A 15,898-nucleotide genomic window follows, 5' to 3' on the forward strand; every position below is an offset into this window, starting at 1 on the left:
GGAGGTACTGTTATGGTCCCAGTGAGAAATACTCCAGGAAATATCATATCAAAATGCTTGTACCCGAGTTGAAACATTGAAGAAGGAGAGGATACCACAGACAATCTTATGACCTTTCAGGTGCTGGGAACCCCAAGTCTTGCAGCATCAAATTGGCATCTTATCAGGGCAGACCTTGTCCATGGAAGTGCTACAGGATATTCTTAAAAAAGAGAACAACACATTTTTTCCACTGTCAGACAAAATGGATGATCACTTGAGAACGGTTGCGGCACACTTGCCTTGATAAAGGCAAGGACACACAGGTGATGGAAGACTTCCCTGGCTCTCACCTGCTAGTTAGCTAACCTTACCACCTGCATCACCAAGGGAATGGTGGGGAAGAGATTTGGCAGGGCAGGAGGAAGGTAGAAAGCTGAGAATGAGTGAAATGACCCAGGGACCATTGGCAGCATGGCTGAAACAGCAGAATCATAGACTCATAGGTTCATAGAATGTCTCAGGCTGGAAGGGACCTTAAAGATCATCTAACTCCAACCCCCTGCCATAGGCAGTGATGCCACCCACTAGATCAAGTTGGCCAAAGGCCCCATCCAGCCTGGCCTTGAACACCTCCCTGGATGGGGCATCCACAGCTTCTCTTGGCAACCTGTTCCAGTGCCTCACTACTCTTACAGTGAAGAATTTCCTCCTAATGTCTAGTCTAAATCCATTCTATTTTAGTTTAAGACCACTCCCCCTTGTCCTATCATTATTTACCTGAGTAAAGAGTCCTTCTCCACCTTTTTTACAAGACCTCTTTAAGTATTGAAAGGCCACAAGGAGGTGTCCCCAGAGCCTTCTCTTCTCCAGGCTAAACATCCCCAGGCTGAACATTCTCCAGGCTGAACATCCCCAGCTCTCTCATCTTTTCTTTATAGGAGAGGTGTTCCAGCCCTCTAATAATCTTTGTAGCCTTCCTCTGGACTCACTCTAACAGGTCCACATGTTTCTTGTGCTGGAGGCCCCAAACCTGGATGCAGTGCTCCAGGTGGGACCTCACAAGGGCAGAGTAGAGGGGGACAATCACCTCCCTTGACCTGCTGGTCACACCTCTTTTAATGCAGCCCAGGATGCAGTTGGCCTTCTGGGCTGCAAGTGTGCACTGCTGGCTCATGTTGAGCCTTTCATCTACCAGAACCCCCAAGTCCTTCTCTGCAGGGCTGCTCTCAGTGAGTTCTTCTCCCAGTCTGTACTGAGATTTCCCCAACCCAGGTGCAGCATCTTGCACTTGTACTTGTTGAACCTCATGTGGTTCACATAGGCCTTTTTCTCCAGCCTGTCCAGCTCCCTTTGGATGGCATCTCTTCCTTCTTTGGTATCAGCTGCACCACTCAGCTTGGTGTCATCTGCAAACTTGCTGAGGGTGCACTCAATCCCATATTCTATGTCATTGATGAAGTTATTGGAAAGTACTGGTCCCAAGACAGACCCCTAATGAACATTGCTCATCACTGGCCTCCACCTGCACATAAAAACATTGAGCACTACTCTCTGGGTGAGGCCATTGAGCCAATTTTATCCACTGGATGGTCCATCTTTCAAATCCATCTCAACCCTTGGGAGGTCAGTCTGGGTAGGGGCATCTACTGAGGAGGTCGTGGCCCCTCTGTCTGGGTTTCAGTCTCAGTCCTGGAGGTGTGACGGGTGAACACCATTTTTACCTCACTGGAAAGCTGCTTCGTAGTGCTCCCAGAATAGAGGGTAGAGAGATCAGTCCATCTCCCGCCCTCACTGCTCAGCAGAGGGGGGGCTTCTGGCTTTGCCCAAACCTCGTCAGCCACCCTCACAAGGGCTGCTGCGTACTGGTGGCTCCCTCGGCTGCCTCAAGTGGCCTCAATGCAGGAAACCCCTGCACGCTGAGATCCCCTGCTCCACTGCAGAACGTCTGCCCCAGAGCTGATTGCATTGGCAAAACCCCTTGGAAGTCTCTGGCAGCCTGTGGCCTTAACCCTCCTTCCTCCCATCATTCCTCAGGTGTAGAATCACTCCCAGTTGTGCCAATCTGTTTCCTGCCCCCCCAGGCCCTATCACACACCCATGCCCGGCACCTGGGATGCCAACAGAATACTCTCAACAGCCACCCATTAGGCAGAGCTCTGGCCTTGCCTTAACTTGCCATGAGAAATCACCAGTGCTCAGATACACAACAGCACAAGGGCTTTGCCCTCTGTCTCTGATCACATCCCTGTCGTGCCTTCTCTGAGGTTACATTTTGTGGGGTACATAGTGTTGCAAATGTACTTTTATCTACAAATGGTTCCTGTCTCACAATCTCATTTTGCATCATAAGGGCTGCCATCCTCACTGCTTATATTCTCTTTCATGTGTTTTCCATCTTCTGAATACCTCTTCTTAAGAGTTATTGGCTATGGTTTTTCTATTTTTTTCCAATGTTCATTCACAGAATGATGTCCTCCGAGGATATCTTTTGATTTCACACGGTGAATGTACAGTGATGAACCCAGCCCAGAGTCTCTCTGGGGGGAGCCAGTCTTGAGCTGCAGGAGACGGGACCACATGTAGACTTAAAACAAGGGTAGAGCTAATTCCACCCACGAGGGGGTGGTGGTGAAAAGGCTTCCAACAGGTGCAACACCTTCACAATGCAGGCAAACCCTGGGTGCTCAAGCCTGACCCTAGCTGGATCCCATGGTCCATGGGCAGGAGGTGAATGTGTGGGATCAGGACAGAAAAGGGGCTGCTGTTGCCTTCAGGGCCCTGGAAGAGGGAATCAGAGATCCTCAAAGTGTACAGGTTAGCATGCTGTGGCATTCACTCATGCTTCATGAATTGAAATTCCAGCCCCTTCATTTTCCATTCCCACAGCTGGGCTGATCAGATCACTAGATCATCATTGTCCTTCAGTGACAGCACTTGTGTGTGTGTGTTTTGTTTTCTTCACTGCCACTGTGAAAAACATTTCCCGGTACTGATTTCTTCCATGGCTTTGTATCATTGCATTTGTCACAAGTGTTATATTCCATGCTTTGACATGTTAAAGCAAAGCCTCTATCTGGGGGCAATGTTTCTGAAATAAAGTTGGGAGAAGACTTTGAGCACCAATTTACACGTGTTTAGAAACACTGAGCAAAGACTGCATGCTGTGGCACACCCGCACATCAGACATTACCCACTGGCCTCTCTCACTCTCACCTTTCTGCCATTCACCTGCCCTGGGAGTGATTTACATAATGATTTCTGACACAGATCTTTCCCCAGACAGACAAGGGGTGCTTCTGGGAAGTAACAGTACAGCACATTAATCTGCAAGTCTGTTCCCAGAGCTTCTTGGTATGAGATGATCCTTCCTCCAAACTCCTCTCACTTTGTACTTGAACAGTCCAGCCAGCCAGCATGGTCACTCATTGATACCACGCTCCTCTCCCTTCCTTTACCTCTAAGCAGAAGACTTTGTTTGCACTTGGCCCTGAAGGGATTTTCTTCTACAGCTGTGTGGCTATACCTAAGTTAGTTGCAGTACATGCCAGGTTTGCCACACATTATGGCAAAGCCTCTGTCAGAGGACAAAGTGTCTCAGGAGACAGCAGGAGAAAGTCTTCCACACACAGTGAAACCCAGCAGCCCCCAGAGTGGCAAAACAAAGCTGGTGGATGGGGAGAAGAAAAGGAAGGGGGTGACGTGGCCAGCTCCCACTGACAAGATCACCATCCGTGGGACATGTGAGGGGAAGCTGTCACCGATGAGATGAGATTGTGAGAGGAGTCTCCTGACCGTGGGATGTGGTCTCTGGGCACAGGTCTGTTCTGCGGCATGAGGGAAGAGGCTGAAGCAGAGCAGGGTGGCCCTGGCATCTGTCGCCAGCTCCTGGCGAACCTGGCCCTGCAGAGGCCCCGTGTGCTGGTGCTCCTGTGGCAGTGTTGTTCCCAGGAGCTCCGGGAGGTGGGAGGCCGGGGATGGGTGGGTGAGAAGTGCCTCTTGGCCAGGGATGGGGCTGGAGCTGTGAGAGCCTGTCCTGGGCACGGCTGGGAACGGGGCCCTTCCTGTGCACAACCTGGGATCACGGGCAGAGATGGTGAGTGCCAGGAGCACCGATGCTCCTCTTCTCTCTCTCCTTCCTTGTCTCTCGTAGGAGGTGCTGGGAGAGGGACAAGTTGGCCGCCCAGAGCAGGAGCTTCACCATGGCAGAGACCAGCACAACAGACCTCTCTTTGAGCTACACAACTTTTGAATCTATGGACCCTTTTCGAAATAACACGGACATGTGCTTAAGACTATCTTACGACCATCTGGTCTTTTTAGGTGTCTGTATGGGGATTTCTTTGTGTGGACTTGCGGCAAATGGGATAGTCATGTGGTTCCTGTTTTCCCACATGAGGAACCCCTTCACTGTCTATGTCCTAAATCTGTCTGTTGCTGACTTCTCTCTGCTCCTCTTCCTTTTTTTGCTCATGTTGGCAATTTTGAGCTTAACAATTTGTTCTCTCCTTAGAGATATTATTCTTTACTATATAAAACTTGAAATTATAGTTGGATTTCTGTGCCACTTCTTTGACCTCAGCAGCCTGGGTCTACTTACAGCAATTAGTGTGGACCGGTGTGTCTCTGTTTTCTTCCCAATCTGGTATCGTTGCCATCGCCCAAAGCACTTGTCTGGCATTGTGAGCGGGTTGCTCTGGGCTCTTGCTGGATCTTTTGTTTCCTCAATGTATCTTAGCTTTCACTTTGAAGTACCATACGAGGAATCATTTGGAGGTATAGCCATTGCAATCACTGTGATTTTGTCATCAATGATGTTGATTTCCAACCTGTCCCTGTTCATCAAACTCCGATGTGGCTTTCGGAGACGACACCCTGGGAAACTCTATGTTGCTGTCCTGCTCAATGTGATCTTCTTCTTTGTCTTTGCTATTCCTTTCAGCATAGAGGTATTCCTCAATCTTCCAGTTACACAGGATCTATTTCCTCACAAAGTATCTTTTTTGCTGGCGTTGCTGAACAGCAGCACCAATCCCGTTGTTTATTTCCTGGTGGGCAGCTGCCGGCGACGCCGGATCCAGGGCTCTGTGAAAGCTGCGTTCCGTCGAGTGTTTGAAGAGAAGGCAGTGAGCGAGGAGGGGAGCCGCACACCCAGGGACACGGCATCAGAGACCGCTGTATGAGGCCCCGCTGGGGAGGAGGCCTGGAGGCACGGAGCCTGGCAGGCAGCTCGGAGCCTGCCTGCTGCGGGGAGGGACCGCAGCTGGAGCTGGGCAGGGAGCGCGTATGGCACGGAGCTGGCATGGCACTGCTCGGCCGGGCTCAGTCTCCACACGGGGGCTGGCTGTCTTCCCCACTGCAAAGCCCCTCATTGCGCTGGTCCTATGAATAAACTTGGGCTCCCTCTGGTCAGCAGATGAGTTTGGTGGTCTTTGGGGAGACATCCTGCCGAGGGAGAGTCTGGCATGTTAGGCCCTGGGGGAGCTCTGGCTGTCTGCTGTGCAGGCAAGGCAGGGCTCTTCAAAAAGGATTGCAAAATTGGGCAAGCCAATGGGTCCAGGTTGGTCATGGGGACCTCTCCTTGTTCTGCTGCTGAAGGGAAAAGCTGACCAAGGAGGCAAATGCTGCCACAGGAAGCAGCAGTGTGACTTGTCCAGGGCAGCCCCATCCTGACCCCACTCCCTGTGATGGTGTGATGGCAGGACAGGCCATGCCTCTGCATGGGTGGTGAGGGCTGAGGAGAAGGAGGGGGCCATGGAGCACATGGGAGGCAAAAATCCCAGACATCAAGTTTGGGAAGCAGATGGTGTGCCTAAACCAGCATGGAGCTGGTTCACGCACACTTGTCCACATGGGGAGGTGCAGTGCCACACGGCGCTGGGGATGTCCAAACCCCAGGGTCCCGGCTCAGGTCCCCCCTGTCCTTTTGGCAGTGGCTCACATGCCATGACTTGCTCACATGCTGCAGGGCACACCTGCACTCAGACCCTGCTGCTCAGGGCATCCTGCAGCACCAGTCTGCAAACAAGTTTAATTCCCACCTGCCGACCCGAGACCACATCCAGAAAGGCACAAAAAAAAAAAAAACAAAAAAAACAGGTGGGGCGTATATGGGGTACATTAACAGAAGGGGAGGATGTTGGCTTCAATGTGTATGCACAACAGCATGTTTGTATGGGAATGTTTGTGGTGCTTTTACCCTGCTGGGCAGATAAACTTCACCACAACCACTCTCTCACTCCCCCTCCTCAGAAGAAGAGAGGGAGAAGAAGGTATGCTGGGAAGAAAAAAAAAGCTCCCGGGTTGAGATAAGGATAATTTAATTAAATCACAGAATATCCCGAGTTGGAAAGGACCCACAAGGATCATTGAGTCCAACTCCTGGCCCCACACAGGTCTACCCAAAAATTCAGACTGTATGACTAAGAGCACAGTCCAAACGCTTCTTAAACTCCAACAGGCTCGGTGCTGTGACTGTATCCCTGGGGAGCCTGTTCCAGTGAGCGATAACCCTGTCAGTGAAGAACCTCTTCCTGATATCCAGCCTGAACCTCCCCTGTCACAGCTTGATTCCATTCCTGCAGGTCCTATCACTGGTCACTAAAGAGAATAGATGGGCACCTGCCCCTCCACTCCCCCTTGTGAGGAAGCTGTAGACAGTGATGAGGTCTCCCCTCAGCCTCCTCTTTTCTGGGCTGAACAGACCTAGTGACCTTGAAATGGAGAAAAGGAAGAGAGGAAAAAGAAAAAGAAAAAGAAAAAATAAAAAAAAAAAAAAAAAAGGAAAAAAAAAGCAAAGGCCGGATGGAAGCATAGGGAGAAAAAAAAATGTTCTCTACTTCCCATCAATGAGCAATGTTCAGCCACATGCTGGGAAGTAGGGCCACGATATGCGTGGCAGTTGTTTGGGAGGACAGACATCTTCATAACAAGAGTACTCCCCCCCCTTCCCCTTTCCCACTTTATATTGCTGAGCCTGACACCATATGGCATGGAATATCCCTTTGGTCAGTCTAGGTCAGCTGCCCTGGTGATGTCCCTTCCCCACCTCTTGCCCACCCCCAGCCTGCTGGAGGGGTTTGGAGGGTACCTTGATGCTCTGCCAGTATTACTCAGCAGCAGACACAACACTGGTGTGATACCAGTGCTGTTCTAGCTACAAGTGCAGAGCATAAAACAGTATGGGCTGTTGCAGGGAAAGTTAACTCCATCCCAGCCAGACCCAGTACAATGTCCTTCTCCAAAGTAAAGCTGACAAGCGTTATAGTGATAACAACATGAGCATCAATTGAGGGGCCCTTCTCTGAGGACCCAGCCATGGCAATTCACTGTGCTCAGGGTTCTTGTCTCCATGAGGCTTCCTAGACACTCCTGGCCATGCCTGGAAAGTCAAGGCTGTGGATACAGACGTGTATATTTATAGCTCTGTAGAACTGAACACAGATCATCATGGAGATTTCTTTGCCAATGTACTATTACATTTCTTAAGAAACAACCTAAATCATTGTTTGACTTAAAAGAAACTTCTTACAGAATGTTGGTTATCTGTTTTCTTTATGTCATCTTTAACACTCTTTTTTTCATAACATTAAAATAATAATAATAATAACTCTTTTTGTACATTTCATACTTCCTGTGATGTTTTCTTCCTGAAGTATGGTCAAAGAAAATACAAGACTAACTTGGCAATGATTTCAATAAAACATTAAAAGATTTTACAGAGAAGTCACTTTAACAATCTTCATTCCCCAGGCTGGACAGGGTATTGCCCCGTCATGCATTAGGAAGGGCACTGCTGGATGCTGCCCTCTTTTTCTCTCTCACTCATTCCTCCTTCTCGCCTACTCTCAGGTACACGCAAGACACACCAGTGAGGAGAGGCTAGCTGGCAATGCAGCCCCACCAAAATCCCCCTCTCGGACCAGGTGACCCAGGTGGGTTTCCCTGAGCAGGAATGGGAGCTCTGGGACCTTGGCTGGCTGCAGGGACTCATCCAGCACTGGGACACATCCAGCACTGGGATGGATCCTGCACTGGGACACATCCAGCACAGCACCAGCAGCAATTCCCCACACACCTGGGGCGGGTGCCACAGGGGGCAGGTGCAAGGTGTGGATTGGCTTTCATGTGCCAAGACAACTCCAGCCCTGAACCCTTGGTTTGCACCCTGAAGCAGGTGGAGCTGTTCACACTGCTGTCAGTATGGAAAGGCAGAAGTGTTCTAATTGACCATCCCATGGGAAGGCACCACTGCTAAATACTGACCTCAGCAGCTCCAGGCAGGCTTTGTGACCAGCTGTGCACGTGGGAGGTGGGGCTAGTGGGCCCAGAGAGAAGGGGGCACCTCTTTCAAGTTTGCTTCTCTAGTGTTGTCCCACAGTATCACCAAAGAGACAACGATGCAAGCAGATGCTCTAGCCTGTGTCTTCATACAGGTGCAGTGAATGAACCTCTGAAGGTGTTCATGTTTATTTGGTGGCTGCACATAGGGCCTCAGAGCTGGCTCAGCCCCCAGCTCACACAAATATCTCTCCACCTCAGCACAGTTGAGAGTGTAGGTGCACCTCATTTTAAAAAATAAAGCTTTAATTAGCTCTGAAGCTTCTGCCTGGAGGAGATGGAGGATCTGTTATGATGCATCGCGCAGCCTGCAGGAGCATGCACCCTGCATGCACAGGCATTGCTGCACAGGTTGTCACTGCTGAGCAGAGCAGGGCTGGCTTGTCTTTCCTACAACACTGCTCATTCCCTTTCATTCCAAAGCCCCTGGCTTGTCCATGGGGAGCATGGGTGCCTCCCAGGCATGCCGTGCCTCACCCTACCGCAGCTGGAACATCACTGGAGCAGCTGGGATGTGGCAGCTGTTGGCAGTGACAAGTCTTCCCCATTCACGTTGCGAGGGCCCTGGGCAGCCAACAGCATCTGTCCAGAATGCTGCAGGTAGCAGAGAAGCTGCCTGCAAGAAGCCTGCAGTTCAGCTCCACCACCACATTAGACCTGGAAGCTCTTCCTGGGAAAAGCTGAGGACACCGGGATCACCAAGTGACCGATTTTCATTCCAGACCCCAGCTCCTCATCGGACGGGCTGACAGATGTGGAGTGTAGTAATACACCCAAGGGAAGAGGAGCCAAGGAAGCACTGCCACTGCCCCTTTCACCTGGAGGGTGCCTATTACCAGGATTCAGTTCTCACGGCTTCAACAGGGTCATTTCCATAGAAAGTTAGTTGTTTTCCTTCCCTCTCCCATTATCCTCTGTCACACTGAAAATCCAGATTTTACACTCTTCAAGCAGAGCTGTTCTTTTCTGTTTGTTTTTGATCCTAACACTACTCCTCCTGTTTTTCCGGAGAAGGACCAGACACGCCAGAAGTGGATACAGCCCTCAGGTTGTGGCTGCAAAATGGCAGCTGCTCAGCTAACCATCTGACAGCCCAGAGGAGAGCGGGAAGGTCTGCAAGAGCTGGTCCCAGTCCAAACCATTGCGTGCAGATAGCCCACATGATGCGTGGACAAAACTCGGTTTGCAGCTTTGCTGCCAGGAGAAGCATTGCATTTTGGGGAACGCCTTCTGGAGATGATCACACACACATACCTACTTCCCTGTTCACAAAGCTGAATGGGAGTTCTCTGCATAGTCTTTGCAAGTATCCACACCCGCTAGGGGTGCACACACAAAGCTTTGCCCAGGCATTATTCTGCCCTGCTTTGCCAGACTCTTGCATCCAGCAGCACTCAGCTCTTCAGCAGACACACCAAAACAAACACCAGCAGGAGCTAAGAGCCTCCATGACTTTGCTTTAATAGCACACTGGCTAGAGCAAGCTCACTTTTGAAGAAGGAATGGCTCAGACCTGATAGATAGGACAGATTCAAAGCAGAGATTTCAAAGCAAAATGTTTTGATGGGTGTTTCACTGCCAGCCCAGTGCCAACTCCAGGCACAGGTTCCTATGCTGCCCAGCACATTTTCTGGCCTTGCAGCTAGTTCTGTGCAGCACCAAAGCCATCGTTCTTGCCTCTCCCTGTCTCACAGGACACCTCCATCCCTAGAGCATCTTCTCCCAGGGAGGGGCTGGAGAGGGTTAAACATTTATTTCCACTGAGCTTTCTCTGGGAGTTTCACTTCTGTTTTCAGACTCCATGGTGTCTTCAAAAGCCCTCTGACAAGCAAGCCTAGCAGAGATTGGGAACTTCTTTGTACAGCTCCCTGCCAGGAAATAAATAGCAGGATTGATACTGCAGCTCACACAGGCAAATAGGAGAGGAGTGTCAAAGAAGAGAACTGAAAAATCAAACAATCTTAGCAAGAGCCAGTAAGGAAAGTCAGCATTGAAGAAGAGGAAGGAGATGACAACGAGCAGAACCACAACGCAGAGCTTCCTCAGGGGATATTGCCATGAACAGCACAAGACCTTGGCAAAGAGGGTTAGACTGGAAAGAATCAGGATAAGCACCGACAACAGGTAGCTCAGGACGAAGATGAAAAGTGCCACTGGGGAGAAGTAGAGGATCATGGTAAGCAAGAAGGAGAGGGCCCAGAGCAGGGCACACACAAGAGCTGGCAAGTGCCAGGAGCGGAAGCAGGGCCAGCAGGCCCGGGAAAGGGCAGACAGGGACGTGCTGGCACCGAAAGCTGCCAGGAGGTAGACGCTGGTGGTGAAAACGAAGATGATGATGATGTTCAACATAGCCATCACATTGCGTGAGCCCAGCCTGTGACAAAAGCTCGGTGGTCCATAAAATATCACAAGGGTGATGGCAATGGAGAGAAGGAAGGTGAAGTCAGCGATGGCCAAGTTGAAGGCATAGACAGTGATGGGGTTCCTGCAGATGTGGGAGCTGAGGAGCCGGAGGACGGCCCCATTGCCCACCAGCCCGCAGAGGCAGATGAGCAGCGTGGCAGGGACTTCGCTCAAACTGTCGGCTTCACAGTCAGTCCAGTTGTAGTCATCCTCATGTGAGGCAGCCCGCCTCATCAGCCCACGGTGCCAAGCCTCGTCATGCACCATCCCACTGGGCCAGCTCCAGCAAGCAGGGCTGTCTCTTCCTGTGGTGGGAAACAGCGTGCTCATTGCGAAATATCTGCCGCTTCGCCTTCCCCTTGCACAGCTGGAGGGATGATACGAAACAGAGGCATGTCAGTAGCTCCAGTGTGTCCCCACACTAGGATTTTAAGGTCCTTGCAGCTATACTTCATCTTCCACATGGAGAAGCACAAAGAAAAATGAGGAACAGGAGGGATGGGGGGAGATGGGTATAACATGCCTGGCACAAAAGCACGTACAGGAATGGAGCAAAAGCTAGGGAGATGCCTCTTTCCTGGCTTTGGAGAGGTTAGATCTGGAGGAGGGAAATAGGAGGATGAAGGGATTGTCCTTGGAGATGTCAAAGAGCAAGCGGTTTTGGGGGTGGATCTGACACGGACTCTCAGGTGCCTAATATTACAATCGATATTACTAAGCAGCGGGGTTCCTTCAGTGAGGCGCTCATTTCAGTATTCCCCTACCGCCTTTCCCCAAACATTTGTACATCTTAATGAGCTACTGTTCTCCAATCAGATTTGATATAAATGATCAACGGGTTCAAAAGCAAAGGGGGGGGGCGGGGGGGAGAAGGAGGCGGGGAGGGGGAGAAGAGGGGGTTGCACTGATTCAGATGGGAAAAAGCACCTGGAAAAGCCTGACCTTCTTTTCTGTCGCAGCCTGGAGACCTTCACTGGAGCAGACGTGCTGCAGACTCACTTTACCTCTTGCTTGCCGGCTGCTGCCCTGTGACAGGATCTTCTCGTGAGGCTTCCTGAAATTACCACTTATGAACTGGACCATGCCTGTCCTGGTGAGCTTGTGCGGCGTCCAGCACGGCGTGTTTCTCAGGCCCTTTTGCAAACTGCTTTGTCGTGTTCTCAGGAGTTCTTGCAAACGTGGAACTACTTCATAGCGTTTGATGATATCAGGGTTCTGGTTATAATCTAGGCTTGGGTTCATACAGGAAATGACTAACAAGTCTCAGAAGCTAGCCCTATGGGAAAAACAAATTGTCTCGCTGCCAGGTTCCTCTTTAATTTCACTTTAAAGCAAATCCAATCCCAAAATTTTTGTATCTTTGAACTGGACAGACTTTTTTTCCTGTAGTTCAGGCAGCAATCTTTAGGACCCTGTGCTACAAGCATGGCATTGCTATAAAATTTCCATCTGTTTCAAAAACAGGTTTGTCACTTACATACCACAACTTCACAGTGACACATCACCTTCAAATGCACAGCTTCCAGGAGCATGCTACTGTGAGCAGCAAGGCTAACTGAGACTTCCTAAGACAATAATTTCTGGAGAGCTGAACTTCAGTGAGATGAGTCCTACCCAGAGTAGCTGCAGGGCACAGAGCTCCTGCTGCACCCGAGAGGAAGGGGTGCTCCTGCTGAGACCTGGAGCAGGTAGGGGCTCCAGGGCTGAGACCTCCTCCTCTCTCCCCTGCTGATGCTGCCTTTGTGTCCCCAGATACCCCCTCGCAATCCCAGTCCCTTCAAGTGCAAACAAGTAATGATAAGAAAGCTCCAAGCTATGCTGGTGTAGTGCTGTGCAACATTACGCTCGCTGCCCGTGTGCTCTGAGAAAGCAGAATTACCCAGGGTTTCTCAGCTTCTGCTTTTGCAGGCAACATCCTGAGATCAGTTGCCTATTTTTTTTTTAATTGCCAAATAAGATTTACAAACATCAGGCATTTGTTTGTGTTGAGGTTAGGCTCATACATCTTCAGCAGAAGCTATGTTCTGTAAATATTATGGCTGTGGTAGCAGTCACAGCTGTATGTCAGGAGAGCTCATGAAACTGTCCAGTAGGCAGAGCTCACCCTCTTTGAGCTATCACCTGCCAGAGCCTTCACATTCTCTATTTCTCTCCCTTTATTTAGGACTGCCCATGCGGTTTGCTCTATGGGTTTCTTCACCCCACACACAGAACTGCACTTACCAATGGTCATCCACCCCTGTCTGTCTGCCTGTCCACCCTCTGTCCAGCCTGGCCCAGTGCTGATTGCAAGCACTTGCCTCTTTACCCTGTCCCTTCCTGCCTCCCTAGTTAAACCCCCCTGATGGTGTCAAGATTCGTTTGCTGAATGATGCTGTCAGCTCCGCCGGCTAGAAGGAGATGGACCTTTTCTGCCAAACAGCAGTGCAGGAGGATACCAGGACAGAGGGAGCTGAAAACTTCTTTTCTGTCCCTCTCCATCACCTCCTCCAGTATGGGGGCTTGTGAGGACCAAGGCACTGGATGCTCATCCCAGCCTGGGTAGCCAGGGCTGGAGAGCAGAGGGCCCTCCGCTGAAGAGAGAGAAAAGAAAGAGAGAGGGAGAGAGAGAGAGAGATCACTGAAAGCAGCATACGATCTCTCAAGAACACAAACGCAACTTCTGAGAAATGAGACATGCATGCAACAGTTCTGCCAGACAGCTGGAGAATTTCATTTCTGGATGCTTAAGCTGTCTGAGGATGGCCAGGAGGTTTCATTCATGGATCCACATGGCGCTGCAGGTACTCAGCACTACATTTGCATGTGCATCCTTGCCTGTTCCAGCCCTTCCCACCCTGCACTCAGGAGCGCTGCACCAACAATGTCTTCCCCTGCTGGCTCTTTGAATGGGACCCAGCCCCACCAAAGGCACTGGGTGGAACACAGGGGTGCTGTGGATGTGGCCGTGCTGCTGCTGGGCAGCCAGGGCTGAGCTCAGTGAAGGCTCTTGCAGAGCCACCACCATCTGTATCCACAGCTTCCACCCTCAGCGAGATGCCAGTGAGGGGCAGAGCTGAGGGTGCAGCTGACAGGATGGGGACGATGGTGTGTGCTTGTGCAAAACAGCTTCTGCTGGAGTGACTTTAACAGGAAACCTCAGGAGCAGCTCTTTTGTTGCAGGAGCTTTGGGACTGGAATTATATGGTGGAATGAATCTGATGTCTTTGGGAGCAAACAACATATTTTAGAGCAGCCTAAAGTCAGCAAAGAACCAGATGTTCAGCCTGGCAGCCAGGAGAGCAGCCAGGATCGCAGGGACACTGATCTACAGGAGAGGTAGGGCACAGAAGGGTGGGTTCCCTTGGGAAAGCTCTTCTACAGCTGAGGGACCTGCCCAGAGTGGGTGTGGAGGGCCCGTGCCCCCAAGGAGCCGTGGGAGGGTAGAACCACAACCACGCTGAGGTCAGGAGCAGCAGCCCCTGGTCTGTGCACTGCCAGAAGGGTGGCACTGTAAGAAAACAACCACAAATGCTCCCGAGAGCAAGGAGCAGGATGTGGACTTCCCATGCCCCCACCGTGCCCCTGGTGAAGGGCCAGGAGGACTGCACCTCTCTGTAACACATGCTGGAAGGGAAGCACAGCACTGAGAGCACCCTCCCTAGTATCTGTATTTGTATTGTTAGGGGGGGTTAGCAGTAACCGTCTGGGCTCTAAGTGCTAGTGAAAACTACCACTCGTTGTTCTTTTATTCAAAGATAATTTATAAACTTTTATAAACTGTTAATGCCCAAATTCGACAACTAAAACTAGTTTTTGGCTCCACTTTGACCGTGTATTCCCTCGTGCCCGTGAGAGATCTTGGCGATAATTCCCACACTCTTCCCACAAGGGGAGTTGCTTCTGAGAAGCACTGCGCGGGCCCTGCCAGCGTCACCAGCATCACGCTTTCCTGCTGCAGGGCAATGCCCACCCTGTGTGGCTGGGGAGCCCCGAGATGTGGGGGAGTGGAACGAGGAGTGACAGAAATGCGTCAGGCAGGGAGGGAAGGCAGTTGTGAGAGCTGGGTGCTGCTCTGGGAGGGGCGTATTTAATCAGAAAAGCATGAGGAGCCATTCACAAAATTCTTGCAAGAATTTCTGGCAAGAGCCACTTCCTTTGTGGGAGAAAAAAATAAATCAAGATAAATAAAAACAAGGAAGCGGAGCTCTGACGTAGCAGTGGTTACAAAACCTTTCTCGATGCCACTGCGACCCCGCTGTGGCTGGGGCAGCCCGTGTGTGCAGCGTAGGGACACAGAGAGGAGCCAGGAGATGAGTCCAGGGACACCCTGGTGACCGGGAAACGTTCCTCATTGCACAATTGGCCTGAGGGGGATCTGCTTCAGGATCTGGATTTGAGGGGAGCCTGAGATGCCAGGAAACCAACGTGGATCTGCCCAAGCCCTTCTGGAAAAACAGCCCTAGCCTGCTGATTCACCAAAGCTAACAGTTAAGTGCAATGTTTTTTCTCAGCCCTACCCCACTTTTCTTTCCCCCAGCACCCACAGCCAGCACCTCCTTCCCTTCCCGCTCTCCTGCGGACACGCTGTGCTCTCCCCAGTGCCTTTCCCCTGCCCTGTGCTGCCCTTTTGTAGCTCCTGGGGCCTCCTGTCCCTGCCCGCATGCCTCCCCCTCACATCCACAATGGGAGCCCTGCTCCCCGCCTCGTCCCACCCACCCTCAGGGTCCCCCTGACCCGCTGCCCCCTGCTCTGACCGCAGCCAGGACCGCATCCCACCACCGCCTGGCCTCCTGCCATGGAGCCGAACCACACGGCCCCGTCTCCTGTGCCACCCACACCAACGGCCGATGGAGAAGACATGTGCGAGATAGAAGTCCCCGACGTGGCCATGGACAGCGCCACACTGCTCATCTGCCTCTGCGGGCTGGTGGGCAATGGGGCCGTCCTCTGGCTCCTCGGCTGCCGCATCCGCAGGAACCCCATCACCGTCTACGTGCTCAACCTGGCCGTCGCTGACTTCACCTTCCTCCTCTTCATGCTCACCTCTGCGCTGCTCTACATCCTGGACAACCTCTCCTGCAGCGCCTTCCCCGTCTTCACCTACCTCAGGTCGCTCCTCCTGCCCCTGCTGCTCACCCACAACATGGGCTTGTACCTCCTCACAGCCATCAGCATCGAGAGGTGCGTGTCCATC

General features: G+C 51.5%; 3 protein-coding genes across 3 annotated transcripts in view; 2 read left to right on the forward strand and 1 right to left on the reverse strand.

Annotated features, from left to right (window-relative positions):
- The first annotated feature begins 3,552 nt into the window (after nucleotides 1–3,552).
- Nucleotides 3,553–15,898, forward strand: part of KDM2A (lysine demethylase 2A) — a 64,847-nt gene continuing 52,501 nt past the window's right edge. Inside the window, exons 1-2 of the mRNA XM_035327755.1 lie at nucleotides 3,553–3,586; nucleotides 5,197–5,200. The gene's annotated coding sequence lies outside the window, so the exon portion shown is untranslated. The remainder of the gene's footprint in view (nucleotides 3,587–5,196; nucleotides 5,201–15,898) is intronic.
- Nucleotides 3,824–5,190, forward strand: LOC118167878 (mas-related G-protein coupled receptor member H-like). The gene is made up of 2 exons (XM_035327758.1): nucleotides 3,824–3,942; nucleotides 4,133–5,190. Exon 2 carries the CDS (start codon nucleotides 4,182–4,184, stop codon nucleotides 5,160–5,162), a length of 981 nt encoding a protein of 326 aa, XP_035183649.1. The 5' UTR covers nucleotides 3,824–3,942; nucleotides 4,133–4,181; the 3' UTR covers nucleotides 5,163–5,190.
- LOC118167877 (mas-related G-protein coupled receptor member B4-like) lies at nucleotides 9,757–11,919 on the reverse strand. Its single transcript, XM_035327757.1, has 2 exons — nucleotides 11,665–11,919; nucleotides 9,757–11,089 (listed from the first exon to the last, which is right to left on the reverse strand). Exon 2 carries the CDS (start codon nucleotides 11,050–11,052, stop codon nucleotides 10,063–10,065), a length of 990 nt encoding a protein of 329 aa, XP_035183648.1. The 5' UTR covers nucleotides 11,053–11,089; nucleotides 11,665–11,919; the 3' UTR covers nucleotides 9,757–10,062.

Source organism: Oxyura jamaicensis, chromosome 5 (genome assembly GCF_011077185.1).
Source record: "Oxyura jamaicensis isolate SHBP4307 breed ruddy duck chromosome 5, BPBGC_Ojam_1.0, whole genome shotgun sequence".
NCBI lineage: Eukaryota > Metazoa > Chordata > Aves > Anseriformes > Anatidae > Oxyura > Oxyura jamaicensis.